The 27,779-nt window shown below is 44.8% G+C and overlaps 1 protein-coding gene across 4 annotated transcripts; it reads right to left on the bottom strand.

Moving 5' to 3' along the window:
- ZNF184 (zinc finger protein 184) lies at positions 1-27,779 on the bottom strand. Of its 4 annotated transcripts, none has more exons than XM_040460345.1 (6): positions 27,376-27,779; positions 26,935-27,089; positions 14,919-14,986; positions 7,112-7,238; positions 6,718-6,813; positions 1-2,453 (listed from the first exon to the last, which is right to left on the bottom strand). In XM_040460345.1, exons 2-6 carry the CDS (start codon positions 26,939-26,941, stop codon positions 496-498), a joined length of 2,256 nt encoding a protein of 751 aa, XP_040316279.1. In that variant the 5' UTR covers positions 26,942-27,089; positions 27,376-27,779; the 3' UTR covers positions 1-495. The 4 variants fall into 4 exon arrangements, with proteins under 4 accessions (XP_040316279.1, XP_040316278.1, XP_040316276.1 ...); XM_040460344.1 differs by lacking the exons at positions 26,935-27,089; positions 27,376-27,779 and adding exons at positions 25,396-25,491; positions 25,593-26,334; XM_040460342.1 differs by lacking the exons at positions 26,935-27,089; positions 27,376-27,779 and having other exon boundaries at positions 14,919-15,360.

Below are 27,779 nucleotides of genomic sequence, written 5' to 3'. Positions count from 1 at the left end.
TTAATTTAAGAATGCTTTACAGTTCTTTTTATTAGGAACCAGTTAATCAACTTAAATGCATCAGAACAGAAGCATAAGAGATCCCCAGCCTAGTTACTGAAGCACAGACGCTTTCTATTGGCAAAACATGCATAAATATACACACTCTAGATGCGACACAGCAAAATGCTGACGTGCAGTGACCCCGTTCAAGAGTACACTGTGAACACAAAAAAGTGGAATATAAAATTCCAAACAACCTTTGAAAGCGTCCACTCCAAATCCCCTCATTCACGGAGCAAAGTGAAGCTTAAAACAGTCGAATTTTCCAATGTCACAAAGTTGCTCGGAAACCACTGGATTACTTCATCCCAATGTACTTTCCCTTCCATAGTGCGACCGTGAAAAGTTAACATCTTTTAGGCAGTTTCTCACTTCACTCTGAATCTTCAGCACTTAACCAAAGGACAGGCCGGAGCAAATGTGTCCGCCACGTCTGTGATGTTCCCGCCAGGGTCATATGCCCGGGTGCAGTCTCTGGTGCTTGTTGAGAGCAGAGCGGTATCGGAAGGCTTTCCCGCAGTCGCTACATCCAAAAGGCTTCTCTCCCGAGTGAATCCTCTGGTGCTGGATGAGGTACGTGCTCTGGCTGAAAGTCTTCCTGCACTCGTTACAGTTATAAGGTTTCTCCCCCGTGTGCGTGTTCTGGTGTTCGGTCAGGTGCGTGCTGCGGCTGAAGGCTTTGTCACACTCGTTGCACTTGTAGGGCTTCTCTCCCGTGTGAATTCGCTGGTGCTGAGTCAGGTGAGAGCTCTGGCTGAAAGCCTTTTCGCATTTATTACACTGGTAGGGTTTTTCTTCCGTGTGAGTCTTTTGATGTTGAGCAAGAGAGGAACAGTGCCGGAAGGCTTTGCCACACTCCGCGCACTCATAAGGCTTTGCTCCCGTGTGAATCCGCTTGTGTTGCGTGAGGTGTATGTTCTGGTTGAAGGCTCTCCCGCACTCGTTACACTTGTAAGGTCTTTCTCCGGTGTGTATCTTCCTGTGCTGAATCAGGGAGGAGCCGTAACTGAAGGTTTTCCCACATTCGTGACACTGATAGGGCTTCTCACCGGTGTGAATTCTTTCGTGTTTAGCAAGAGATGAACTCCGAATAAAGGCTTTCCCACACTCCTTACATTCATAAGCTTTCTCCTGGGTGTGAGTCTTCTGATGTTGATTCAGGTTGGAGAGATAACTGAAAGCCTTTCCGCACTCATTGCATTCAAAGGGCTTTTCCCTGGTGTGAATTCTCCGATGCTGCGTCAGGGACGAGCAGTAACTGAAGGCCTTCCCGCATTCGTTGCACTTGTAAGGTTTCTCTCCGGTGTGAATTTTCAGATGTTGAGCGAGGGAGGACCAGTAACTGAAGGACTTTCCGCATTCGGCGCAGTCGTACGGCTTCTCCCCGGTGTGTGTTTTCTGATGTTGGGTGAGGTTGGAGTGCTGACTGAAGGCTTTCCCACATTCGTTGCATTCGTAGGGTTTTTCACCAGTATGGATCATATGGTGACGAATAAATGTCGAGGGCCCATTGAAGGCCTTCCCGCATTCGTTGCATTTATAGGTCTTCTCCCCGGTGTGAATTTTTTGATGCTGAGTAAGGTGCGTGCTCCTGGTGAAGGTTTTGTCACATTCATCACATTTGAAAGGTTTTTCTCCTGTGTGAATTTTCTGATGTTCCATAAAGTGGCCTCTCTGGCTGAAGGCTTTTCCACACTCATTGCAGGTGTACGGTTTCTCCCCAGTATGAATCCTCTGGTGCTGCACAAGATGGGTCCTCTGACTGAAGGCTTTCCCACATTCGTCACATTTATAGGGTTTTTCTCCAGTGTGGATTCTTTGATGTTGAGTAAGAGACGGACCCTCAATGAAGCCCTTCCCACACTGATCACATTTGTAGGGTTTATCTCCAGTGTGAATTCTTTGATGGTTGATAAGGTTTTCACTCCGGCTGAAGGCTTTTTCACATTCGTTACATTTGTAAGGCTTCTCCCCGGTGTGCGTCCTCTGATGGCGAATGAGAGCAGAACAGTAACTGAACGCTTTCCCGCATTCGTTGCACTTACAAGATTTCTCTTTTCTGACCGGGTTTGTATTCTGCTTGACGCTCGTCTTAGTAGCGGTCTCTTCTGCAGATGTTTCTTGTGTCACAAGGTTTGAGCTTACACTGATGCTTTTTTCAAAGTCCTTATTTATAGGGCCTCTCTCCCAAGCGGGTATTGTCTTTTCGGTTATTTTTATTTCTCTTGGCAGCGCCTGCTGGTGTGCCTGACGCTTCTCCAGACTGCCTTCGTACCCCCAACTTTCTGAAAAGTCAGAACCGTGAGGGTCTTCCCTTTTGTGGTTTTCCACCACTGCCCCGTGACACGGCTGCTCTTCAGAAATGTCCGGCTCTGGGACTGCTTGGCTATCTTCTGGTCCGATGTCATGGTCTGCAAGAAAAAGAAAACACCTATATTCTCTATTCAGAAGGCGGGAAAATAACTGCCCTTGTGGGAATGATCTAATGAAGCTAAAAACAAAGCTTTTGGGAAGTCCTGAGGACTTTCGAGCGCAGCCCTATTATTTGAGGAGAACGTTGGAAAGAGCCAAGGAGAGCCATAAATAAAATCCGAAAGCGGCGAGACAATGTCTAATTCCACATCACAGATCATCTCTAAGAGCCAGTAAGGAAACGCCACTTGAGGTCACAGCAGATTAAGGACAGACCACAGAGCTGGCCAAGAGGAGACACAGATAGGCTAACGGAGGTGGTCTGAAGTGGGATCCCTTGCCACTGAACAGCAAAACAAAAATCAAGGAATCAAGATTCCCAGTAGGGACAGAACGGGAAGACTTGGCTAAGACCACGGTGTTTAGCCTGGAACACGACCCAGCCTGTCTCTGCCAGAGACGCGAAGTTGTCAACAGAGGAAATACTTCAAGGCAGGCAGATGACAAGGTCAATTTTCGGCATTTTGAGAACGAGAAAAGGCAGTGACGGAGCAGACTGGGGTGGTGTCTGTGGGCGTGGAAGATGCCCAAAGTAGAAGGACCCAGACGCTCAAGTAACAGGAAAGATCAGCTTCAGGGGAAGCGAGAGCTGCGGAAGTGACAGGAACGTTTCGGGGGAGGGGCTCAATAAAACATAAGCAGAGTCGAATACGTAATAATCTACACACAAGGCAGTTTATCAGCAAACAAACAACAGAAGCGGCGCCAGACCGGCGCTTCGGCACGGGCAGGAGGCGGAGCGCTGCCCCAGACACAGGCGACAACTAAAACTAGGCCCGTCAACGCCGGTCGAGTCGGGAAAGATCAAAAGCCGCGTTTAAAACGTGTTTCTTTGGTCCCTTTGACAACAGGAGGCTGCGGCAGACCCCTGGGAACCCCGAGTGTCCCGTGCTGCCGGCCTCGTCACGGTCCCTGCCAGCAGGCGCCCAGAGCTCTCCTGTCCCCTCTCCGTCCCTGGCGCCCTGGGGAATGGCGCAGGCGGACTCCTGACAGCGGCGCGTCCCCGGCAGGGACGGGAAGGTCCACGCGACACGGGTCTTGGGGAACGGCCAAGCCTCCGCGTAAGAAACCGGTACGGTACGTTTCCTTAAGAGAACGGCACCTGGCAAGCCACGTGTACAGCACGTGCCCGTGAGGAACGGCTCCCAGAAGCGCTTCCCGGTGAGCAGGTGGAGACCGCGGCCTGTGAGGCCGTTCGGCGGCTCGTCTCCAGCCCCGGAGTCCCAGGGGAAGCCGGGACGTGCTCTCCACGTTGTCACGTCTGCGCGGTAACCAACGGAATGACCAGAAGGGCAGCGGCGGGCGGAGAAGGAAGGCTTGGAGGACGTGGGGCGTGAGCTCGGGAACTCCCGAGCCTGCACCACTGGGTTTCCAAGGCGCAGGGCGCACCGAGCCATAGGAGGAACACGCCCAAGGCCCTGCTTGGGTAGACGAGGGAGGTGGGTGAGATCAGGTAAAGGGGCAGAGGTTTAAGAATAGGGACTCTAAGGATGACAGCATCCAGGAGGAGCTAAACAAGATGAGGCTTCAGGGCGGAAAGCACCCCGTCCCCCCCGACTTAGTACAGTAGCAGGAAGCTGATTTCACAGGAAGGACGGACCCAATTAGGCAAACAGGTACAGAGGGCTATAGACCACCATGGGATGATGTCACCCAGAGCGGAGCTAATTAGCAAAAGAAAGGCGCTTGTGGACCCTGAGGTGCAGGCTCCCCCTAGTCCCCGAGACCCAACCTTCCAACCTTCCGCCAGGAGTTTATTTTGTACTGACCCAAACCCCCAACACCGCCTACCTTCAAAACCCCCTCCCCCCACGCCCATGAGTTAACCTTCACGATTTCATGGATTTCACGGTCTCTTTGTACGTGCCCGTCCCCAGGCTTGTACGCCTCCTGATCCTAATAAAAACGAAGCAAGACCCTTGCTCGGGGCTCTTGTCTCCTCCCGACATTAGCCTCTCTCACATTTTTAATCCTGCATCCGGCTTTCTTGCTAGACAAGAGAGAACTCCAGACCCAGGGTCTACGACAGAGAAAGTTCCAGAAGGCCAGACTGAACCGCACCGTTCCTACTGCAGAAAGGCATTTGCACTTTACTAGTGTGAAGCTGTGGGCACCGAGCGCAGGACCGCAACACCCCTGTGCGTGGAGAAGTACTCACACACGCGGACGGGCGGACTGCCACACACCGGGGAGACCGTAGGGATCGCGGCTACGCATCAAGATTCTGCAGAGACCAGGTCACCAAGACAGCCCAGAGGAGACGGCAGAAAGAGGGCAAGGAAGACAATACAAGGACCAGGAGCCACTTCGGTGCAGGTATTGTTACCGCTTCCGATGACCTGTACATTTCTGTAAATCTGTAAACTGCTTTTACGGAGGCAAAAAGTGCCAGGTCCGCAGCTAAGAGGAAGTCTGCTCTGAGGGCTGAAGTGGGCGGGACCAACAGCCAGCTTACAAGATGGCCATCGTTTGGTCACGTCCCAGGAACAAAAGTAAACCAAAGAATGGAGCCAGATATTTCAAGGGACTGTCTTCTACCTACGGACCGGGTCACTGGAACCACCACCTACATGAGCTATGTATGCAGCTCATGTACATGAGACACCAACATGAGGGGTCTAGTATTTTTACCTAAATAAGTCTTTTTGGTAATGACTAAAGCACTTTGTGAAAAATCTAGGATTTTTCGATACATATTTTTAAATTGCTTTTTCATCTGCTCAAGTTGGAATTTTTAAAAACTTCGTTTTTAATTTGTAATAAAACTTGACCATTTTTTTCCCCAAAAGTTAATGTGTAAGCATGACTTAAAAAAAGCTTTTTTTTTTTTAAGTCACTTTTCTAAATTGTGTTCCATGAAACCATCTTCTTTTAAAAAATGTATTTATTTTGGGGGCGCCTGGGTGGCTCAGTCGGTTAAGCATCCGACTTCGGCCCAGGACGTGATCTCACAGTTCCTGAGTTTGAGGCCCGCGTCAGGCTCTGTGCTGACAGCTCGGAGCCCGGAGCCTGCTTCGGATTCTGTGTCTCCCCCGGTCTCTCTCTGTCTGCCCCTCCCCAGCTCATGCTTGCACTCTGTCTCTGTCAAAAACTTAAAAAAAAAATTTATTTATTTTGAGAGGGAGTGCACACAGGGGACGGGCAGAGAGGGAGAGAGAATCCCAAGCAAGCTTCACGATGTCAGCACAGAGCCCGATGTGGGGCTCAAACTCCCAGAACGTGAGATCATACCAAGAGTCGGACGCTCCATGGACTGAGCCACCCAGGGGGCCTCTAAGGGAACTATTTTAATTGTGCAGTTTGGAAAGGATTCACTGTTGGGAGGGTGAGGGTTTGAGGCAGAATGTGCCATTCCATGCAACCCTGTTGGAAATTCCTAATGGCCAACTACGTATTTGAAAATCTGAGTTCTTCTGGCAAGAAACCTGCTAAACTTTTAGATGATCCAACACTTCCCAAATCTGAACACAGAGTACTTTCTTTTCTCCATAGAAAAGAACCCCCGCCCCAGCTCACTGACTCTGCAGATCTATCCCTTACCTTGTATGACTAAGTCTGTATACGTTTTCAGGGTCAGATCTCTGAAGAGGTCTCTCTGTGCAGTTGGGAATTCACGGTTTACAAGAAAGTTATTCACAGTCTCAAGGACGGTCTGAGTCGTAGGATCGGAGGCGTAAGGAATAAAACGGAAGACTGCAGACACAGACTCGCTCGTGCAGAGTTTGGCTGGGAAGGCAAGGAGGCAGCCTGGATGGTGGCCGAAAGGATGACCAGTGTTGAGTAAAAGTATTCAGAAATTTAGGTTACTGTTTCCGTTTGAAAGGCCTAGTAATAGAGCCTGTAGATCTAAAAAAAGGGGGGAAAACAACCCTGTAGGGCTGTACAGCGAGGTGATAGTTAAGAGACAGTTAGATCAGAGTCCCAAAGGAGGTGGGGAAAGATGGAACCCACCGGAGTCCAGGTTAAGAGGTTGCCTTCAGAACAAGGCAGGAAGGATGCCTCCTGGGAGAGGAATATAAAACTAGAACAGATGTCGAAGGCCCCAGTGTTCTCACAAAGCCCAAGAGTCCGGATGGATTCTCGTTTCGCCACGGGAGCTGCTTTCAAGAAAAACAGATCTATCTAGATTTCAGCCATAAAAACCTCTTGCCAGGCTGAGGCCTAGAAGTGACGATGCTCTTGCCTCAGGTCCCCAGTACTTACCCCCGCCAGTAGCTCCCGGAACACCGGACTCCACCACCCATGGCTCCGTCCCTTGTTCTAACTGGGAAATCACGTCAGGTTTGGAGACTTGGAGTCCTGCTCACAGGGGGAAAAAAAGGTGTCTGGCTGCAGTAAAAGCCCCGTGGGACAAATCCGACGGCTCTGAACAGCACATAAAGCCTCAGCGGTCCAAATGCCCAGACATGGTTTAATCTGGAAACTGACGTGGGTTCAGAAAAATTACTAGGTTGTACTTCTACCTGGTAGGAGAGTAGAAACCTTTTCAAAACTTAGCAATCTTTGCTTCCTTAACTTCATCAGAGGCAAAAACTTACCGAAGCAGAGAGCCCTCCTCCTCCACACCCACAGACACTTAACTCCGAGAGACCCTTACCTATAGAGACAAGGTGTGTATAATTCTCCAGCGTCACATCCCTGAACAAGTCTCTCTGTACAGGGTCCAGCTGTTTCCATTCCTCCTGGGTAAAATCCACTATCACATCCTTGAAGGTCACGGATTCCTGAAATAGCAAACATATTTCTCCTCAGCCATAACGCACTAACCCGGGGAAAGGGCCAAGTCGGCAACACTGACAGAAGCAAGGCGAGACAGTTGCGGGGCCATGTGGAAAAGGACTCTGATGGTTCCTCTTTGTGAAGTGACTATAAAAACGGTACCTCGTTCGTAGGCTCCCTGTGAGATCTATATAAGAAGTCAACGTGACACATTTAGGGTCTGGCATACAATTAGTGGTAAGTCAATGGAGGCCTTTGTTGTGGTCAGTCATCGTCACCTCTGTGTTCTAAGGTCTATCAAGTATTAATAATACACCTAACAAAAATGAAATGTTTTACTACCTACAATGTTCAGTAACAATCAAAAATGTTTCTGAAAGAATCTGGGGAGAATTCCCTATCACATCTCAAAGTATACCAAGATGTATACCAAAAGATTAAGATAAATTAAAACTGAGTGGCCGAGTAAGGAATAAAACTCAATGTAGCAAAACAGTCCAAAAACGGACCCATGGTTATAAGAACTGAATATATGGATTGAGCAACCATCAAATCAGTTTGAAAAAGCTGAATTAGTCCCCAAACGGTGTCATAACAGTGACTGTCCAGAGAAAAAAATGAAGGTGGGTTCCTTCATGGCACACAAATATTTCTGTTGAGTCGAAATTCAATTTTAAGAAAAAGCAAAAATAGAATAAGAGGTAGGGTTTATAATCTTGCAGTGTAGAAAGCAAACATCCTAAGACAGACTGACCCACACCGCCACACAAATGTGTAAAACTTCCCAAGCCATTAAAAGGCAATATTCTGAGATCCCACAAATAGCAAAAGAAGCCCGATGAACCCACATCAATAAAAAAAAAAAAGCCAACAACCCAAACAGGCAATTCACCCGACAGTGTTAAATAAGCCATGAAAAAATGCCCCACTCCACCGCCACCTCGGTGGGAGGAGCTCAGGCCGGCTAGCGCCGCGGGCAGCGCGCATGTGCAGCTTGGCAGGGACACGCGGTCTGTCTCCCGGGCAATCTGACGGGAGCCATAGAACTTGAAATGCACGTATCCGTGAATCCAGCGTTATTGCCTGTAGGAATTTATTCTCCAGAAACACCTCGGATGCAAAGACATACCACCAGTCCCCTCGCAACACCGTGGAGGGAAAACAAGCAAATGCCCATTAACAGGACAGTGCTTACAGACTTTGTGGTGTATCCGCGCTACGCACCTGACGCGGACTTTTAAATGAAGCAGCTCGATGTGCCCTAATTAGGAAATGACGTGTGATACGAAGATCAGTATACATGGCCTGATCCTGGTTCTGTTCTTATGAACAGGCAAGTTCTACGTAAATGACAGAAAAAAACCTACAAGACGACACAACCAAATATCAGTGGCGCTGTGTGGTGGGACTCGGAGGCAGGACGGGAGACGTCCTACTTTTGTCTTTATTCTGCGTTTGAAATCGGGTGAGTTAATTTGGTTTGAAATTGGTAACTGTTGAGATTTCTGCCTCTAACCACAGCAGAGCGACCGGACGGGCTCTCCCGGTGCAAGCGAGCGCACGCCCCGAAACAAACACGCTGGCGCTTGAACAGCAGGCAGACGGAGAGAGGGGAACCGGTCACCTGAGCCCCGCACCCCCTCGTTTCCGCCCCGGAGGCGCTAGGGACCCACAGCAGGAGGCAGGGCCCATCCCCGACGGGCGGGCGTCTCCCCGAGACCACGCCGGAGGCTCAGGACTGCGCGCGGAGGAACGTGCACGTTATGGCGTAAGCTCTGTCACACGGACAGCTGCCGCGGTGACAGAGCCAGAGCGGAGGGGACGCGCACGCTCCACTCCCATACGTTCCGGCACACTCCAGGAGCGAGGCCAGAGGAACAGCGGCAGGTCTGGGCTGTTCGGCGCTTGCTAAGCTGCAGGGACACGTGAACAAGCCCTGGAAACGAATGCCTGGGAGTCCCCGACGGCGGTGTTACCGTGTGCCTACGCGCCACGTCCCAGACCTGTCCGCACGTGAAGACACGCGCACACGGCGGCGCCCACTTCGGGGTCTGCGCCACAGCCGCCCAGAGCCGCTCAGGACTCCAGCAGGCTTCCCGTCTCCTCCCCTGTCCGTGCGTCCCAGCTGGAAAGGAAGTGCCTCTGCGTGACCCGTCACAGAGGGAGGACTCGGAAGCGTGTACCTGATGTCTCTGGATTCCGCTCGGGATCTTTTCCCTTCTCACGCTGTTTTGTGTCCTTTGTTGTAATAATCTTTAGCCCTAAGTCTTGCCACCGAGTTGGGCGAGTCATTCTGACAAATCACCGAATTCAAGGGTGGTCGTGGGCAGCCCGAAAAATGGACCCAGAGTAAGGCTAGGCTAGACCAGCCTTAAGAAAGCTTAGGGATCAAAAACAAACCGCAAGGGGCGCCTCGGGGGCTCAGTCGGTTAAGCGTCCGACATCAACTCAGGTTATGATCTCACAGTTTATGGGTTTGAGCCCCGCGTCGGGCTCTGGGCTGACGGCTCGGAGCCTGGAGCCTGCTTTGCATTCTGTGTCTCCCTCTCTCTGCCCTTCCCCTGCTCGTGCTCTCTACCTGAAACAAACATCAAAAAACCCCGCAAAACTTCAAGAAGATCAAGCTGTGGTCCAGACGAGAGTAACAAGACTGGATTTACACTCCTGCATGAAATAACCAACAACTCCCAGACAAAACATACGAAACAACAGTTTCCAAGACAACGAATCTGCTACAACAAAGGACAGCCATCCCTAAGAATCGGTAAAGCGGTGAGGTGGGCCGTACAGCTGCTCCCACTTCCTGCCTCGAGAGCCCGCGGGACAGAGGGCCGCGGAGGAGACAGCGAGCAGAGAAGCCGGAAGAACCGCCGAGGCTCCCGCTGGAGCTTCCAGCAAGTACCCAGCCGTGCGTGGCTGCGAAGAGGCCACCGGAGGCAGGGAGAGAATCGCCCGGTACTGGCGTTCAAAATGGGCTGGAAACGGTCTCCATTCTCATCATCGGTCAAAGTGGAAAATTTCACGGTTCACTAGACATTGGGTAGAATACGCAGGAAGGTCGTGTCTCAAGAGTGGCAATAAGTGGCCTTAGACCATACACGGTCCTGGTTCACCTAACAGACCTCAAAACGAGATTTGAAAGAAACACTGGTTCGGGCACCATAACTGCATCCCAGAATAAGGCTCAAGGATATTTGACAGGAACGCAAAACTATGCAGAACCCAACACAAAGTTAAATCAGAGATTTAAATCGGAGATTATGAGGTATACAGAGCAGCAGGAAAATACAGGCTATAATGAGGAAGATAACCAGTTAAAGCCAACCCGGAACTAACACACCTGCTAGAATTAACAGATGAGAACATTAAAAATTATTCTGGCCGCATTCCGTATGTTCAAAAAGCTAATAGAGGCACGCGAGACATTTTTTAAATAGACCTAAGTGGAACGTCTAGAGCTAAAAATGAGAATGTCTGGAGATGAAGAACACACTGAATAGCGTTCATGGCAGATTAGGGATGAAGAAGAAAAGATTAATAAATTCAAAGACAATGAGATAAAAACTATCAAAAATGAAAGAGGAAAAAAAACATGTAAAAAGATGTAGCTTCAGGGAGCTCTGGGCAACTTCAAGTGGCCCATTACGTGTGTAGCTGGAGTCCCTGAGAAAAGAAGAGGAGAGGAGCAGAGAAAACATTTGAAGAAATAAATTTGAAGAAATAAATTTTTTTTCTAAACTTGATGAAAACTGTAAACCCACAGATCGAAGAAACTCCATGAACTCCAAGTATAAGAGACACAAATCTACATCGAGACACATCTTAATTAAATAGCTCAAACCCAGTGATGGAGAAAATCCTGAAAAACAGGGCACGTGAATAAATATAAAGGAACAGAGAAATGACAGCAGCTTTTTCGACGCAAACAGTGCACAGAGGAGGAAACGAAGCAACAGCGTAGAACAGGACAGACAGTGTAGAGAGGAGAACGGTCAACGTAGAACCGAAAAACAAAGGCACAATAAAGACTTCTTCAGATATAAAAATTTGAAGGAATTCCGTGGCTACAAAGGTGCTCTGAGAAATCTTAAGACCTTCATGCAGAAGAAGAAATGATACCAGGTGAAAATAAGGGCCTACACCAAGGGTTCTCAACCTTGTCGTTACGGATATTTTGGACCAGATCATTCTTTTAAATAATCCGGGGGGGGGGAGGGGCATCACTGCATCAACCCACCGGATGCCAACAGCACTTCCCACTGAGTCAGGACAACCAAAATGTCTCCTGACATTTCCGAATGTCCCCGGGGTCAAAATCACCATAATTGTGAATCACTGATGTACATCATAAAGGATGAAAAACACTAGAAATAGTAGTTGGGTGGATAAATATATATACATTTTTCTTACTATTTTTTCCAGCTCTTTAAAAGGTAATTGCTTGGGGCGCCTGGGTGGCGCAGTCGGTTAGGCGTCCGACTTCAGCCAGGTCACGATCTCGTGGTCTGTGAGTTCGAGCCCCGCATCGGGCTCTGGGCCTGGAGCCTGTTTCCGATTCTGTGTCTCCCTCTCTCTCTGCCCCTCCCCCGTTCATGCTCTCTCTCTGTCCCAAAAATAAATAAACGTTGAAAAAAAAAATTATAAAAGGTAATTGCTTAAACAAAAATAAGTATTGTGGGATTTATAACAGGTGTACAAGTAAAACGTGTCTGGGGGCGCACCTGGGGGGCTCAGTCGATTAAGTGTCTGACTCTTAGTTTTGGCTCAGGTCACATAGTCTCATGGTTCGTGAGTTCGAGCCCCCAGTCGGGTTCTGCGCTGACAGCATGGAGCCTGCTTAGGATTCTCTCTCCCTCTCTCTCTGCCCGTCCCCAGCTCATGCTCTCTCACTCTCAAAAATAAACATTAAAAAAATATTAAGAAAAAAATAAAATTTCTTGAAAAACAAACATATGGCAATAACTGCATTAAAAACTGGGAGGAGTGGACTGGAAGTGCACTACTGGAAGGTTCTTACGTTATTCCTGAAGGGCAGCCTCGCCTGAAAGTAAATGGCAATAAATGTGTATACCTTAAGCAACAGATAAAATAACCAAGAGTTATGGCTAGTAAGCTAGTGAAGAAAACACACTGGAATCCTAAGCAGTATTAAGTTTCCAGAAGAAGGTACGGATAGAGGAAAAAGGGAATGAAGGCAATACAAATAAGAAAAAAAAGCCAGATGGCAGACTTACACTGATCACTTCAACAATCACGTTAAATGTAAATGTATCATATTAGATATAAAATCACATTAAATAAATAGCCTAAACACCCCAGCGCAAAGGCAGATTGCCTGACTGGACAGAAAAAGCAAAACCCAATGAACTACATGTTGTCTATAAGTAACTCACTTTGAATATAAAGACACAAAGTAAAAGCAAAGGATGAAAAAAGATACACTACGCTGACACCAAGCAAATATCAAAGTAAGTTTCGAGACAAACAACATTACCAGGCATAAAAAATAAAAAGTTCATTCCTCAATGATAAATAAGGTCAGGTGATTAAGAGGACATAACAATCCTAAATGTTTACACACCTAGAAGCAGCTTCACAATACATGAAGGAAAAGCCGATGGAATTGCAAGGAGAAATAGACAAATCTATATAATAACAGCCCCAAATTTCACTATCCCTATCACAACATTTGATAAAACAAGTAGAAAATCAGTAAGGATATAAAACACTTGAGGGGCGTCTGGGTGGCTCAGTCTGTTAAGCGTCTGACTTCGGCTCAGGTCATGATCTTGCCGTCCATGAGTTCAAGCCCCAGGTCAGGCTCTGTGCTTTCAGTTCAGAGCCTGGAGCCTGCTTCGGATTCTGTGTCTCCCTCTCTCTCTGCCCCTTCCCTGCTCACACTGTGTCTTTCTCTCTCAAAAATAAAAAATATATATATTAAAAAAAAACCCACTTGAACAACAACTTGACCTAAATGACACGTGTGGTATATGGAATAGTGGCCCTCCCAAAGATGTCCACATCCTAATCCTTAAAACCTATGAAATTATTATCTCATACAAGAGACACTGCAGAAGCGATCCCGGTGGGGAAATATCCCAGAATGCATGAGGGGCCCAAGGTAATCAAGAGTCCTTACAAGAGGGAGGCAAGAAGGTCACAGGGCAGATGTGAAGAGGGAAACAAGTCAGAGTCGCAGAGAGGTCTGCAGATGGAGGAAGGGGACACAAGCCAAAGAATGCAGGCAGCCTCGAGAAGCTGGAAGAAGGGAACAGATTCTGCCCTGGAGCCTTCAGAGGATGCAGCCCAGCCTACTGACCCCTGCAACTAAGCCAGTAAATGTGTGGGTTCAAGCCATTAACCTTGTAAAAGGAAACAAATACATTCTTAGAATCCTCTACCCAACAACCTGAAAAAATACACATTCTTCTCAAGTGCTCACTGCTCATTTATCAAGATAGACTATAATGAGAACAAAAGTCTCAGATTCAAAAAGATTCAGTCATACAGAGAATGTTCTCTGGTTGGGTATCTTCACTGTCTTGACTGTGGTGATGGTTTCATGAGTGCACGTGTACGTCAAAACTTACCGAGTTATACACTTTAAATATACACAGTTTATTATCATATCATTCACCAATAAAAAATAAAGACCTACCAGAGTCTTTGAGTCTGAGCTCAAAGTAGGAAGAACTGGGGTCATTTCTTTGACGATTACATTGTGGGACAAGAAGTAGGGGAAAAAAATCTAAGAAAAAGGAGCCTGATTAAAGGGGGGCTTGAGGTTAATTATACCTGGTGGAATAATGGTTACCTTTTTTTCCTAAATTCTCAGTTACTGTTTTTTCTTAAAACATTGTCCTGTCCAATCCCTCCTCAGAAACCACTAATGGTTCATGAATGGCCTACAGAATAAAGCCTTCAACACCTCGTCTAGACATCAGAGGCTTGTCCTGTTCCAACTTCTTCAACCATTTGTTTACCATCTGCCCAAAGAAACCAGCTCCCACAATCTTCATGAACCCTATGTGACACCTTTCTTACTTGTGAACCTTTGCTCAAAATCTTCTCCATACCGAGGGGTGCCTGGGTGGCTCAGTCAGTTAAGCGTCCAACTCCCTGATTTCAGCTCGGGTAACCATCTCACGGTGCATGAGTTCCAGCCCCGCTGACAGCACAGAGCCTGCTTGGGATTCTCTCTCTCTACCCCTCCTCCACTCACTGACTCTCTCTCAAAATAAATAAATAAACATTTAAAAAAATATATCCAAATGTCACCCATCCTTGTACTAGTAACACAAATCCCTTATCCCCGTGAAACTCTCCTGACCCCGCCAGACCACACACTTTTTGCATTCTCTATTTTCACGGTACTCATTTAACCTGTTTTATATTTACCTGTTCTGGTTTTTAGCGGTCATTTGGCCTATTCAAGTTAAGGATCAAGTCAAGACTTGATCTTCTTTTGCTCTCTCACTGTTGGAGCATGACAAGATACGAAGCAAGAGGTTAAGTCACAAACGTGTCAGTCAAGCTGAAGAAGCAGAGGTCCGAACAAGGTCACTGGGCAGGTGGGAGCCCAGAATGAATTCCCAACATTGGCTTTTAAATGAACATGCCCCACAGCAAAAAATACACAATCCACTCGAAGGACTAAAATGGCATTTGGGATCATTCCGACTTACGTGAAAACTGGCTGGTGGGAGGAGAGTATGGCCCCCTGGGAGAAGGGTGGACTCTGAAGAGGTCGGATCTGGAGAAGAAGAAACCACAGTGAGTCGTGTCAACATTAGCTGGTCCCTGCAATCTTAAATCCAGATTATCTTTCTACGTGAGAATAGCAGGAACTATTATGCCATTTCCTTTACTTCTCAGAATCCAAAAAAAGAGACAAGATAAATGCTGACTAGCACGTGGCACCCTCATCGGTAGGCTCGGGAGGTAAAGCATTACTCTCACAGTTCTGTCTCTAGACTTAACAGCATCATTCAACTCAATCTATGTTCCCTGTTAACTGAGGCAAAGTATTTCTGCTGCCGTCTCCGCTATATCCAACATCTGAATAAAAAATGATTGTTTCCAGGGGCACATGGGTGGCTCAGTTGGTTGAGCATCTGACTTTTGATTTCGGCTCAGGTCACGATCTCGTGGTTCATGAGTTCGAGCCCTGCATGGGGCTCCGCCCGGACGGCGCAGAGCCTGCTTGGGATTCTCTTCCTCCCTCTCTCGCTCAAAAATCTATGAACATTTTTTTTTAAATGAAAAAAAGATACGATTACTTCCCAGGCCCTTTGAAACTCTGCTATTCATGAACATTAAATATCACAATAGCATATATTAGTCATCCTACCTACCCGCTAGATTGTCTAAAAATTAAACAGACCTGATCAGTACTAACTGCGGCAAGGACATAGAGAAACTGGAACTTTTGTGCAGTTGCCTGTAAATTTATCAATCACATAGAAAACGTGTTTGGCAGGTATATACTGACTTTAAACATGTTCATTGTGAATTCAGCAATTCCACTCGTGTGCCTACAATCATGAAAGTGAGGGCTTACAACCACCTAAACACTTGTACAGGACTGCTCATAGCAGGTTTACTGATGATAGCCCCAAACCGGAAATAACCCAAACATCTTTCAACATGAATAAACCATGACATTTTCATACAACAGAATATTATTCAACAGTATAAAGAACGAGCTGTCGATATACCAAATAACATGGATGTAACTCATAATGTTGAGCAAAACAAAAAACATAACAAGACGCATACTATGTAATTTCACTTAAATAAAAAAAAAAAAAAAAACAGACCAAACTGGTCTATGGTAATAGAACAGTGATTACCTCTGGAGGGATAACAACTGGGCAGGAGCACAAGAGAAACTTCTGGGGCATCGGAAACATTCTATATCTTAATGTGGTGGTGATTACACTGGTATATGATACATAAAAAATTAATCAAGCACTATACTCTAGATTTGTGCACTTTATGTATATAATTGATATGTCAACCAACAAAAACAAACATTGCTCTTGGGGAGGTCTATTCAGAGTAATGGTTACCAGGGAAGCCCGGTTCTCAGAAAACAGAGGAAGCAACAAAAGGAACTGTTTATTTTTCTAGACTTAAATTTGATCAGTAAGGGAAAACTGATCTGTAATAGAAATTTTGAGGAAAAAAAATGAAGATGTGATTTTATAGTTTTTATTTAAACTTTTTTATGTTTACTTTTTGAGATGGGGGTGGGGAAGGGGGAGTAAGAGAGGGAGACACACAGTCTGAAGCAGGCTCTGGGCTCTGAGCTGTCAGCACAGAGCCTGATCTGGGGCTTCAACCCACAAATCCTGAGATCCTCACCTGAGTTGAAGCTGGATGCTTAACTGAGTGAGCCACCCAGGCGCCCCAAGAGGTTTTTTTTTGTTTTTTTTTTTTTAAGTTTTTGTCTTTTATTTAGTGTTGCTAACAATTCTTGTTTTTTTAAATTCACATCCAAATTAGTTAGCATCTAGTGCAACAATGATTTCTGGAGTAGATTCCTTAGTGCCCCTGACCCATTTAGCCCCTCCCCTCTCCCCCCTCCCACAACCCCTCCATTAACCCTCAATTTGTCCTCCACATTTAAGAGTCTCTTATGTTTTGTCTCCCTCCCTGTTTTTATATTATTTTTGTTTCCCTTCCCTTACGTTCATCTGTTTTGTCTCTTAAAGTCCTCATATGAGTGAAGTCATCTGATTTTTGTCTTTCTCTAATTTTGTTTAGCAAAATACCCTCCAGTTCCATCCACGTAGTTGCAAATGGCAAGATTTCATTCTTTTTGACTGCCGAGTAATACTCCATTGTGTGCATATATCTATGTATACATGTACCACATCTTTGTCCATGCATCCATCCATGGACAGAAGGAAATGACCATGTACAGCTATGTACCCAAAACTTTAGGAAAACAGAAATGAGAAACATGGGTAAGATGCTTTTGATTTCAAGTAACAGAAACCCACAGAACCAACACCAGTGACACCTGTAGAAAGCAAGTAGGTGCCTGGCAACAGCAGATGCTCACTACATGTTACAGGTATCAGGACCATAAGGGACGGCGGTTCACGAAAAGTAATCCTAACTAAACAACTGAAAAATCCCAAAAAGAAAACAAAAGGCAACGACTTACAATGAAATTACTCTGGCAATAATTCTGAGGAACTCAGAATTAAAAAGAACGTTCATAAAAGATATGATAGGCAGAGAACTGAGGAGAAGGATGTCATCAACGTGGCAGAGTAAGAGTTTTCTATCATCTTCCCTCAAAGAACACGATTCAGACAATCACCCAGGGATGGTTCACAGTGGTCTGTGTGGAAGTCCAGGAGCCCAACAGAGAAGCTTCAGCACACCCAGGACCAGATGCTCCGAAGATGCAAGAGGCAGTTTCACTTTATCTGCATCACCCCCCACCCCCAAGGTGGTAAAGCTCAGGGCCGAGAGACCTTCAAGGCCCTTTATTTCTCCCACAGGGGAAAGTGAGACTGTGAGAATATTCAGCTTCCCGCCAACGAGAACCACTTCCTTCCCACCCAGCCAGAGACCGTGTGACTGGGGGACAGGGAGCAGCTGAGAGAACAGGAGTCGGTGCTCTCAGAGGGAAATGAAGGACCACAGATCCTACAAGCCACTTCATGGGCCCTCAGGAAGCCAACCCACTGGGGATGCTCCAGCTGCAGATACCCCCAACTAGCCCATGGGCACCTCCAGTGCCCTACATACCTCCCCACAACACCCCTGGCCCTATGGCTGGCTCCCTATGGACACTCCTGATGGAGGGGAGAGCGAGACTTTGTAGACAACTAGTGAGCGCATGCAGAGGGCCGACCTGACCCTGCAGGGCTGAGAGAAAGCACTAAGCCCTCAGCATTCAGCACCACCAAGGAGAGCAAATGGGAGTCTGTCAGCACTCAGCCTGGCTTTGCAGGACTGAGAGAAGGCACACAACTTTAAGAATTCCCAGCCAAGAGGGAATAAGAAATGTGAGGCAGACATAGCCATAGAAGGTCAGAGAAAGCCTCAGAATCCCTGACAGAGGTATTTGTTTTCCTGAAACCAGTAAGTAAAGACAGGAGAAGGTGACTACTTCTTTAAATGCAAAGATGGAACACCAGATTTCAAGAAACATGAAAAACCAAGAAAACAGGACACCACTGAAGGAACACAATTTTCCTTTAACTAACCCCAAACAAATGGAGATTTATGACTTACATGACAAAAAAAAAATAATAATAATTCAAAATAATTGTTTTAAAGATGTTCAGTGAGCTAGAAGAAAACACAGAAAAATATTTAAATTAAATTAGGAAAACAATACATAAAATTAGAAGTTTAGCAGATAGACATCATTAACAAAAGGCAAAGCAAACCAAAACAAATTTTAGAGCCAAAGAACATAATGAAGGATATGAAAAATGCAATGGAAGACACCTGTTGCACACTGGACCATGGAGAGGAAAGAACCTGTGAGGTAGAACACATGTCATTTGAAATTATCCATTCAGAGGCATCCGGGTGGCTCCATCAGTTAAGCGTCCGACTTTGGCTCAGGTCATGATCTCATGGGGAGTTAGAGCCTCGTGTCAGGCTCTGTGCTGATAAGAATCTGCTTCAGATTCTGTATCTCCCTCTCTCGGCCCCTCCTCCACTCACTCCCATCTCTCGCTCTCTCAAAAATAAGTAAACATCGAAATTATCCATTCAGAGGAAGATAAAGGAAAAAAAGAATGCCTATGAAAAACAATCTACACATTAGTGGAGTCCCAGAAGAATAAAGGAAATAAGGAACAGAAAGCTTATCTAAAGAAATAATAACTAAGAATTTCCCAAATCTTGGGAGAGACTAACACCTCCAAGTTCATGAAGCTCACAGGTCTCCAAATAATTTCAACTGAAAAACATCTTCTCTAAAACACATAATGATAAAACTGTCTACGATCAAAGACAAAGAGAAAATTATAAAAGTAGGAACAGGGAAAAAAAAATTTTGTTCACATTTAAGGGAAGTCCTGGGAAGGCTACTGGCAGATTTCTCAGCAAAAAAAAGTGCAGCCAGCACAGAGTGGGATAATATATGCAATGTGCTAAAAGAAAAAAACTTCAAACCAAGAATACTTTACCCAGCAAAGCTATGCTTCAGAAATGAGGGAGAGATAAAGACTTTTCTATACAACACAAGTTGAAGGAGTTCATCACCTCTAGAGTTGTTTTACAAGAAATGCTGAAAGGCATCATTCAAGGTGAAGTAAAAGTATACTAATTAATAACATGAAACATGAAATTACAAAACACACTGGTAAATGGGGCACCTGGGTGGTTCAGTCGGTTAAGCATCCAACTTAGGCTCAGATCATGATTTCATGGTCCGTGAATTCAAGCCTCACGTCAGGCTCTGTGTTGATATCTCAGGGCCTGGAGATTGCTTCAGATTCTGTGTCTCCCTCTCTCTCTGTTCCTCCCCCACTCACACTCTGTCTCTCTCTCTCTAATATAAATAAGGAAAAATTAAAAACAAAAAAACCCAACACACTGGTAAAGATAAGTATATAGTCAAATTCAGAACACTAATACTGTAATATGGTTGTGTGTTCAACATTTAATTCTCATATAAAGGTTAAAGGACAAAAACGTTAACTACAATAATTTATTAATAGACACAGAATATAAAAAGATGTAAACTGTGATGTCAGAGACAGATAATAGGAAGGGCAGTAATAAGATAGAGTTTTTGTATGGAATCGCAGTTTAGTTGGTTATCAGCTTGAAACAGACTGTTTTATCTCTAAGATGTTTTCTGTAGGCCCCAGGATAACCACAAAGCAAAACTTACAGTAAATACACAAAAGTTAAAGAAATCAAAGCCTACCACTATGGAAAATGATCAGTTCACAAAGGAAGACAGCAAAAGAGGAAGAAAGGAGCCAGGGAAGTACAAAACAGCCGGAAAAAAAACCAAAAAAACCTAATAAGGCAATAGTAGGTCTTCACTTAAATGGACTAAATTCTCCAGTCAAAAGGAACACAGTGGCTGAATGGATAAAGGAAAATAAGACCCAACTGATATACTGCCTTATAAAAGACTCACTTCAATTTTACAGGCACACTAGGCTCAAAGTAAAGGGATGGGAAAAGATACTCCATCCAAAAGGAAAGCAAAAGAGAGCAGAGGTAGCTCTACATATATCAGACAAAATAGACTTAAAGTCACAAATTGTGAAAAGAGACCAAAAGAGCCATTATATAATGATAAAGGGGTCAATTCATGAAGAGGATATAATAATTACAAATACATACTAACATCAAAACTCCTAAACTTATTAAGCAAATACTAACAGGTTTCAGGGGGGAAATAGACAACAATGCATAATAGTAGAAGACTTCAGTACCCCACTTTCAGCAATGAGTAGGGCATCCAGACAGAAAATTAACAAAGAAACACTGGACTTGAACCTACTTTAGACCAAATGGACCTAAAAGACATATATACAACATTCTATCCAACACCACCAAATACACATTCTTCTTGAGGACACAAGGGGCATTCTCCAGGATAGATCATATGAAAAATCACAAATCAAGTCTTGGTAAATTTAAGAAGACTGAAATCATACCCACTATCTACTCAAACAATGATATGAAAAGTGGAGGTCATTCAAAAATACGTGGACACAGGGGTGCCTGGGTGGCTCAGTCAGTTAAGCACCTGACTCTTGATTTCAACTCAGGTCATGATCTCATGGTTTTGTGAGTTCTGAGCCCACATTGGGCTCTGCGCTGATGGTGTGGAGCCTGCTTTAAATTCTGTTTCCCCGTCTCTCTGTCCCTCCCCTATGTGCGTGCATGCACGTTCTCTCTCTGAAAAGAAATAATAAACTTAAAAATATATATATGTGAACACAGGGCTGCCTGGGTGGCTCAGTCAGTTACGTGTCTGACTTCGGCTCAGGTCATGATCTCACGGTTCATGGGTTTGAGCCCAGCGTTAGGCTGTGCTGACCGCTTGCTCAGAGCCTGGAGCCTGCTTCAGATTCTGTGTCTCCTTCTCTCTCTGTGCCCCTCCCCCGCTCATGCTCTTGTCTCTCAAAAATAAATGTAAAAATAAATAAATTAATTAATTAATTAATTAAATTAAATTAAATATGTGGACACAAAACAACATATTCCTGAGCAACCAAAAGAGTAAAAGAAGAAATCAAAAGGGAAGTCAAAAGATATCTCGAAACAAATAAAAATGGAAACAAAATATCAAAACTTATCAGATATAGCAAAATTAGTTCTAAGAGAGAATTAACGCTAAATGTCTACATTAAGAAAAAAGAAAGTTCTCAAATAAACAACCTAGCTCTGCACTCAAGGAACTGGAAAAAGAACAAACTGAGTCCCAAGTTAGCAGAAGAAAGGAAATAACAAAGATCAGAGCAGAAGTAAATGAAATAAACACCAGAAAAATAATAGATCAATGAAACTAAGAGTTGGTTTTTTGAAAAGGCACACAAAATTGAAAAACCTTTAGCTAAACTAAGAAAAAAAGAGAAAAAGCTTAAATGAAAGGAAGCATTACCACAGAAATTGATACCACAGAAATCTGATCCACAGAAAGGATCACAAGAAACTACTGTGCCATCAAAATGGATAACCTATATCAGGGCATCCGGCTGGCTCAGTTGGTTGAGCATCTGACTCGAATTCAGCTCAGGTCATGATCTCAGTTTGTGAGACTGAGCTCCATGTTGGGCTCTGAGTTGACAGTACAGATCCTGCTTGGGATTCTCTCTCTCCCTCTCTGCCCCATCCCTGCACACACTCAACTCTTTCTCTAAATAAATAAATTTTAAAAAATGGATAACCTATAAAAAATAAGTTCTTGGAAACATACAACCCAATAAAACTGAATCATGAAGAAACAGAATATCTGAACAGACCAATAAGGAGTAAGGAGATTGAATCAGTATTCAACCTTCCCCCCAAACAGACAAGCCCACTGTTTCACTGGTGAACTCTACCTAATACTTCCAACAATTTTTAACACCAATACTTTTCAAACTCAGCACCATATATAACAAACCTACTCATCATACTCACTGGAAAACATTCAAAGACTTCCCTTTATGATAAGGGACAAGAGGAGGGGCCCACTCTCACCTTTTCTATTTAACATAATACTAGAAGTCCTAACCAGAGTAATTAGACAACAAAAAGAAATAAAAGGTATCCACATTAGAAAGGAAGAAGTAAAATTATGTTTGCAGATGACATGATATTATATAGAGAAAAGCCTAAAAGTCTACCAAAACCACTGTTAGGCATTAGTGGTATAGTGGTGAGCATAGCTGCCTTCCAAAAACACTGTTAGAACTAATCAACAAATTCAGCAAAGTTGCAGGATACAAAATCAACATACAAAAATCAGTGGTGTTTCTAAACACTAAAAATGAAGCATCTAAAAAAAAGAAAAGAAAACAATCCCATTTAGAATAGCATCAAAAACAATAAAATAAAATACTTAGGAATAAATTTAACCAAGTAGGTGAAAGATCTCTACTCTGAAAACTACAAAACACTGATGAAAAAAAAAATCACAGAAGACACAAATAAATAGAAAGGTATCCCATGTTCATGGATCAGAAGAATTTCTATTGTTAAAATGTCCATAATACCCAAAGCTGTCTACAGATTCAATGTAATCCCTATCAAAATTCCCATGGCATTTTTCAGAATAATAGGAAGAAGAATCCTAAAATCCATACGGTACTACAAAAGACCCCCAAAAGACAAAGCAATCCTGAGAAAGAAGAACAAAATAGGATGTACCACACTTTCTGATGTCAAACTATATTACAAACCCATAGCAATGAAAACAATATGGTGCTAGCATAAAAAGAGACACAAACTAATGGAATAGAATTGAGAGCCCAGAAGTAAACCTTCTTATGTTTAGCCAATTCATATTTGACAAGGGATCCAAGAATACCCAGCGGGGAAAGAAGGGTGGAAGAATAGTCTCTTCAAAAAATGGTGGTAAGATGGGGTGCCTGGGTGGCTCAGTCGGTTAAGCATCTGACTTGCGCTCAGGTCATGATCTCACGGTCCGTGAGTTCAAGCCCCGCGTCGGGCTCTGTGCTGACAGCTCAGAGCCTGGACCCTGGAGCCTGTTTCAGATTCTGTGTCTCCCTCTCTCTCTGCCCCTCCCCTGCTCATGCTCTGTCTCTCTCTGTCTCAAAAATAAACGTAAAAAAAAAAAAAAAAAAATAGTGGTAAGAAAATTAGATATAATCACATGTAGAAGAATGAAAATGAACCCTGTCATATACCAATCATGAAAATTAACCTGAAATAGATTACAGATTTAAACAAAACCTAAAACCTAAAAGTCCTAGAAGAAAACTTAGGAGGAAAGCTCCTTGACACTAGTCTTGGCAATGATCTTTTCAACATGACATCAAAAGTACAAGCAACATAAGCAAACATGAACTATAGCGAACTAAAAAATTTCTGCAAAGAAAAGCAAAGGAAACCATCAATAAAATGAAAAGGCAACCTATGGAATTAGAGAAAATATTTGCACACCACGTATTGGATAGGGGTTAATATCCAAAATATATGTAAGGAACTCATACAGCTCAACAGCATAAAAACAAGTAATCCAATTTAAAAATAGGCAGAGGACCTGAATAAACATTTTTCCAAAGAAGATACACAAATGTACCAAAGAGGTACATTAAAAGATGCTCAACATCAGGGTGCCTGGGTGGCTTGGTGGGTTAAGCATCCGACTTCGGCTCAGGTCATGATCTCACGGTCCCTGAGTTCAAGCCCCACGTCGGGTTCTGTGCTGACAGCTCAGAGCCTGGGGCCTGTTTTGGATTCTGTGTGTCCCTCTCTCTCTCTGACCCTCCCCCGTTCATGCTCTGTCTCTCTCTGTCTCAAAAATAAATAAACGTTAAAAAAATTAAAAAAAAAAAAAAAAGATGCTCAACATCATTAAGTATCAGGGAAATGCAAATCCAAACCAAGTGAGTTATCACCTCACACCTGTTAGAATATTATCAAAAAGACAAAAGATAATAAGTGTTGCTAGATGTGTAGAAAAGGAACTTTTGTGTACTATTAATGGGAATGTAAGTTGGTATAGCCACTATGGAAATACATATATCACATTTTCTTTATCCATTCATGTGTTGATGGACACTTAGGTTGTTTCCATGTCCTGGCTATTGTGATTAACACTATAATAAATATGGGGGTGCAGATACTTCTCCAAGATAGTGATTTCATTTCCAGAAGTGGGACTGCTGGATCATTTGGAAGTTCTATTTTTAATTTCTTGAGGAACCTGTATTGCTTTCCATAGTGATTATATCCATTGACATTTCTATCAACAGTGGATGTGATAACTAACCCTACTGAGGTAATCACTTCCCAATATATATCAAATCATCACTATGGACAACTTAAACTTACACAATGTTATGAGGCAAGTATATCTAAATATAGCTAGAAAAAACTTTTTCTCAGAAACATTTTGTAGTTTTAAGTGTACAGAGCTTACACATATTAGATGTATTCCTGTTTCATATGTTTTAATGTTTTGTTTTTTTTAATGCTCATTTATTTATTTTGAGGAGAGAGAACATGAGCGGGGGAGGGGCAGAGAGCGAGGGAGAGAGAATCCCAGGCAGGCTCCATGCTGTTCAGTGCAGAGCCAGACGCAGGGCTCAGTCTCACAAACCATGAGATCATGACCTGACCCGAAATCAAGAGTTGGATGCTTAACCAACTGCGCCACCCAGGCGCCTCTCCCATTTCATATTTTTGATGCTATTGTTATTTTTATGGAATTGTTATTTTTATTATAATCTATAATTGTTCTTCGATGATATAAAAAAAAACAGCTGATGTTTAAAATCAAACTTTTTGTTTTGTTTTGAGATAATTTTAGATAGATATGCACTTGTAAGAAACAGAAGAGATTCTTTGCACTCCTAAAAAAAAAAAAAAGAATTGACAATCAATAAGATATATCTCGAACCTGCATAAATAATACAAGAAATATTAAGACTTCTAATGATGTTAAATAAATTCAAAAAAAGAACTGTATGATAATAGGTTAAACCAAACCTGACTTGATGGCCATATCTGAACAATGTAAAGACAGTGACAATGCAGAGGAAAGTCTATAATGACAGGTCACAGGGCTCTGTCCTTACTCTGAACCTGTTCAAGGACATGAAGAAAGAAATAAAAGGAATATTCATTAAATATGGCAGTGAGATAAAGTTGGAAAGGACAGTTAAAACACTAAATAAATGGGACACCTGGATGGTTCGGTCGGTAGACCCTGTGCCTCTCGATCTCAAGGTCATGAGTTCAATGTGTGGAGCCTACTTACAACAAATATATGTAAAAACAAAAACAAAAAAAAACACTGAATAGATGAAGATTCGTAATTATTCTGACAAGCTGGAAAAACCCCTAAACAATCATATATGTGAAGTCCTGATATTTAAGGATAAAAAACAATTCTCTTACACAGGATGGCATAAATCTACTTCCCTACGGTTATGTAAAAAAGATCTAGGGCTTACAGCACAATATCGCTGATTTTTTTCAAAACAAACGTAACCTGATGCTGCACAGCAGAAATATAATTCAAACAAATTCGTCCTTTTAGGTGTTTTTCAAAGCATTTGTAAAGAACTATGTTTAATTTCAGGCAATGCATTTTAAGAAGCATGCTCGCCTGCAGGAGAGTCGAAGAGGTCCAGATGTGTCCTATAAGATCCATCAACGGAGCTGAGACGGTTTTGCTTAGAAAAGAAAAGAATGTGCGAGTAGGAGTTGTAACAGCTGAATTCGCATTCTGGAGGGCAGTAATGTGGAAGAGAGAACAGTCTCTTGCTTTCGGAGACCAAGAACTAAGATCCAACACAGAAGTTACAGGGCTAGGCACTTCTGCCTAATAGAAGGAACTAAAAAAAAAAAGAGCCAACAAGGGAACAGTCTGCACCCAAAATGGAGTTTGATGCCACACTTCGCATAGGCTTGACAGACGGCCATCAGCAAGGGACACTTTAATTCTTGCACTGGGGGCGCCTGGGTGGCGCAGTCGGTTAAGCGTCCGACTTCAGCCAGGTCACGATCTCGCGGTCCGCGAGTTCGAGCCCCGCGTCGGGCTCTGGGCTGATGGCTCAGAGCCTGGAGCCTGTTTCCCATTCTGTGTCTCCCTCTCTCTCTGCCCCTCCCCTGCTCATGCTCTGTCTTTCTCTGTCCCAAAAATAAGTAAACGTTGAAAAAAAAAAATTTAATTCTTGCACTGAAGGGATGATTACCAAGATTTTTTCTGACTGCAAGTTTACCATCCTAATATTTAAGAAACAGAAGTCACGTGAGGATCACAGACATTCTGAATCATCTCTCCTTCTCATTCCCCAATCCCGAAGCCGGGGAGACTTAACTCTTCCTGCAAGTCTCTCCATATGAATGTAAGAATCTCTCCCCTTGATGGAATGCAGTTTTTCTCTATCCCTAAGATAAGCTCCCCACCCCACCCCCCCAACTTCCACCTCTACCAATGAGTTCTGTCAAGTAGTCGATCTTCCGGTCCTCACTGTTCTTTTGCCTCCATCAGCCCTCTGTCCCCCCTCCAGTCCCCACTACCTTCCATCTCAGGAGCTCATTCCGTTCCTCCGGAGCCTGGACACCAGGATTTCTCAAGCAGCGTCCTTCCAGCGGGGGCCTCGGTCTGGGGGGCTCAGGTGTCCGGCCAGGAGTCGGCGCCGGCTGAGCCCTTACACGGGCGGAGCGGGGCAGCCCTAAAAGACACAGCCCGGGGTCAGCAGCCTGCGTCACAATCGCACCTCTGAGTTTTGCACAGTGGCTGAGAGACCCTTGGAAAAGAGAAGTGCCCGCCGAGAGCCACCAAACAGGCACTCCCGCTGAACAAAAAGAGAGTGGAGCTCGAGTACGCAGGTTCAGCCCCGGATTCAAAAACCCCTTGGTGCCCACCCTGCAGTCTGGCCAGAGGCGCCCCCAGACCCGGCCCGTTACCTCCGTGCCCACTTGCGGGCTCACACCCCGGCTCGCGAACGGAAGACACACCTGTTGCGGGGTGGAAACGCTGGAAGGTGGAGCGGCGGGGCGGGGCCCGCTCCCAGTCCTTCCTCCCAGACCGGAACAAAAGAACAAAGCCCTCCAAGGGATCAGGGCGGAACCGCCCCGCGCGGAGGGAGGCGAGGGGCGCCCCCTCCGAGGACTCCCCAGCTCCCTCTCGCAGAGGCCGCTTCCAGCGGGGCGAGGAGGATGACGTCACGCAGCCGCAAGGCTGGCGGTTGCCATGGTGATACCTGGGCTTCCCTCCCTCTAGGGCGCTCCACACTCTCAGCTCGCGCGTCCGGAAGCGCCGGGACCGGCACCAGACCTAGCGAAGGGAGCCGAAGAGGGTGCACTTCCCCAGCGCCAACCTCTGCCGGCTTCAACGGCCACTTCCGGTCGCGCGGAGAGAG

This window comes from Herpailurus yagouaroundi, unplaced genomic scaffold, assembly GCF_014898765.1.
Source record: "Herpailurus yagouaroundi ecotype Mexico unplaced genomic scaffold, PumYag 250, whole genome shotgun sequence".
NCBI lineage: Eukaryota > Metazoa > Chordata > Mammalia > Carnivora > Felidae > Herpailurus > Herpailurus yagouaroundi.
The sequence above is the reverse complement of the archived record's forward strand: the minus strand, read 5'-3'. Positions and strand labels throughout refer to the sequence as shown.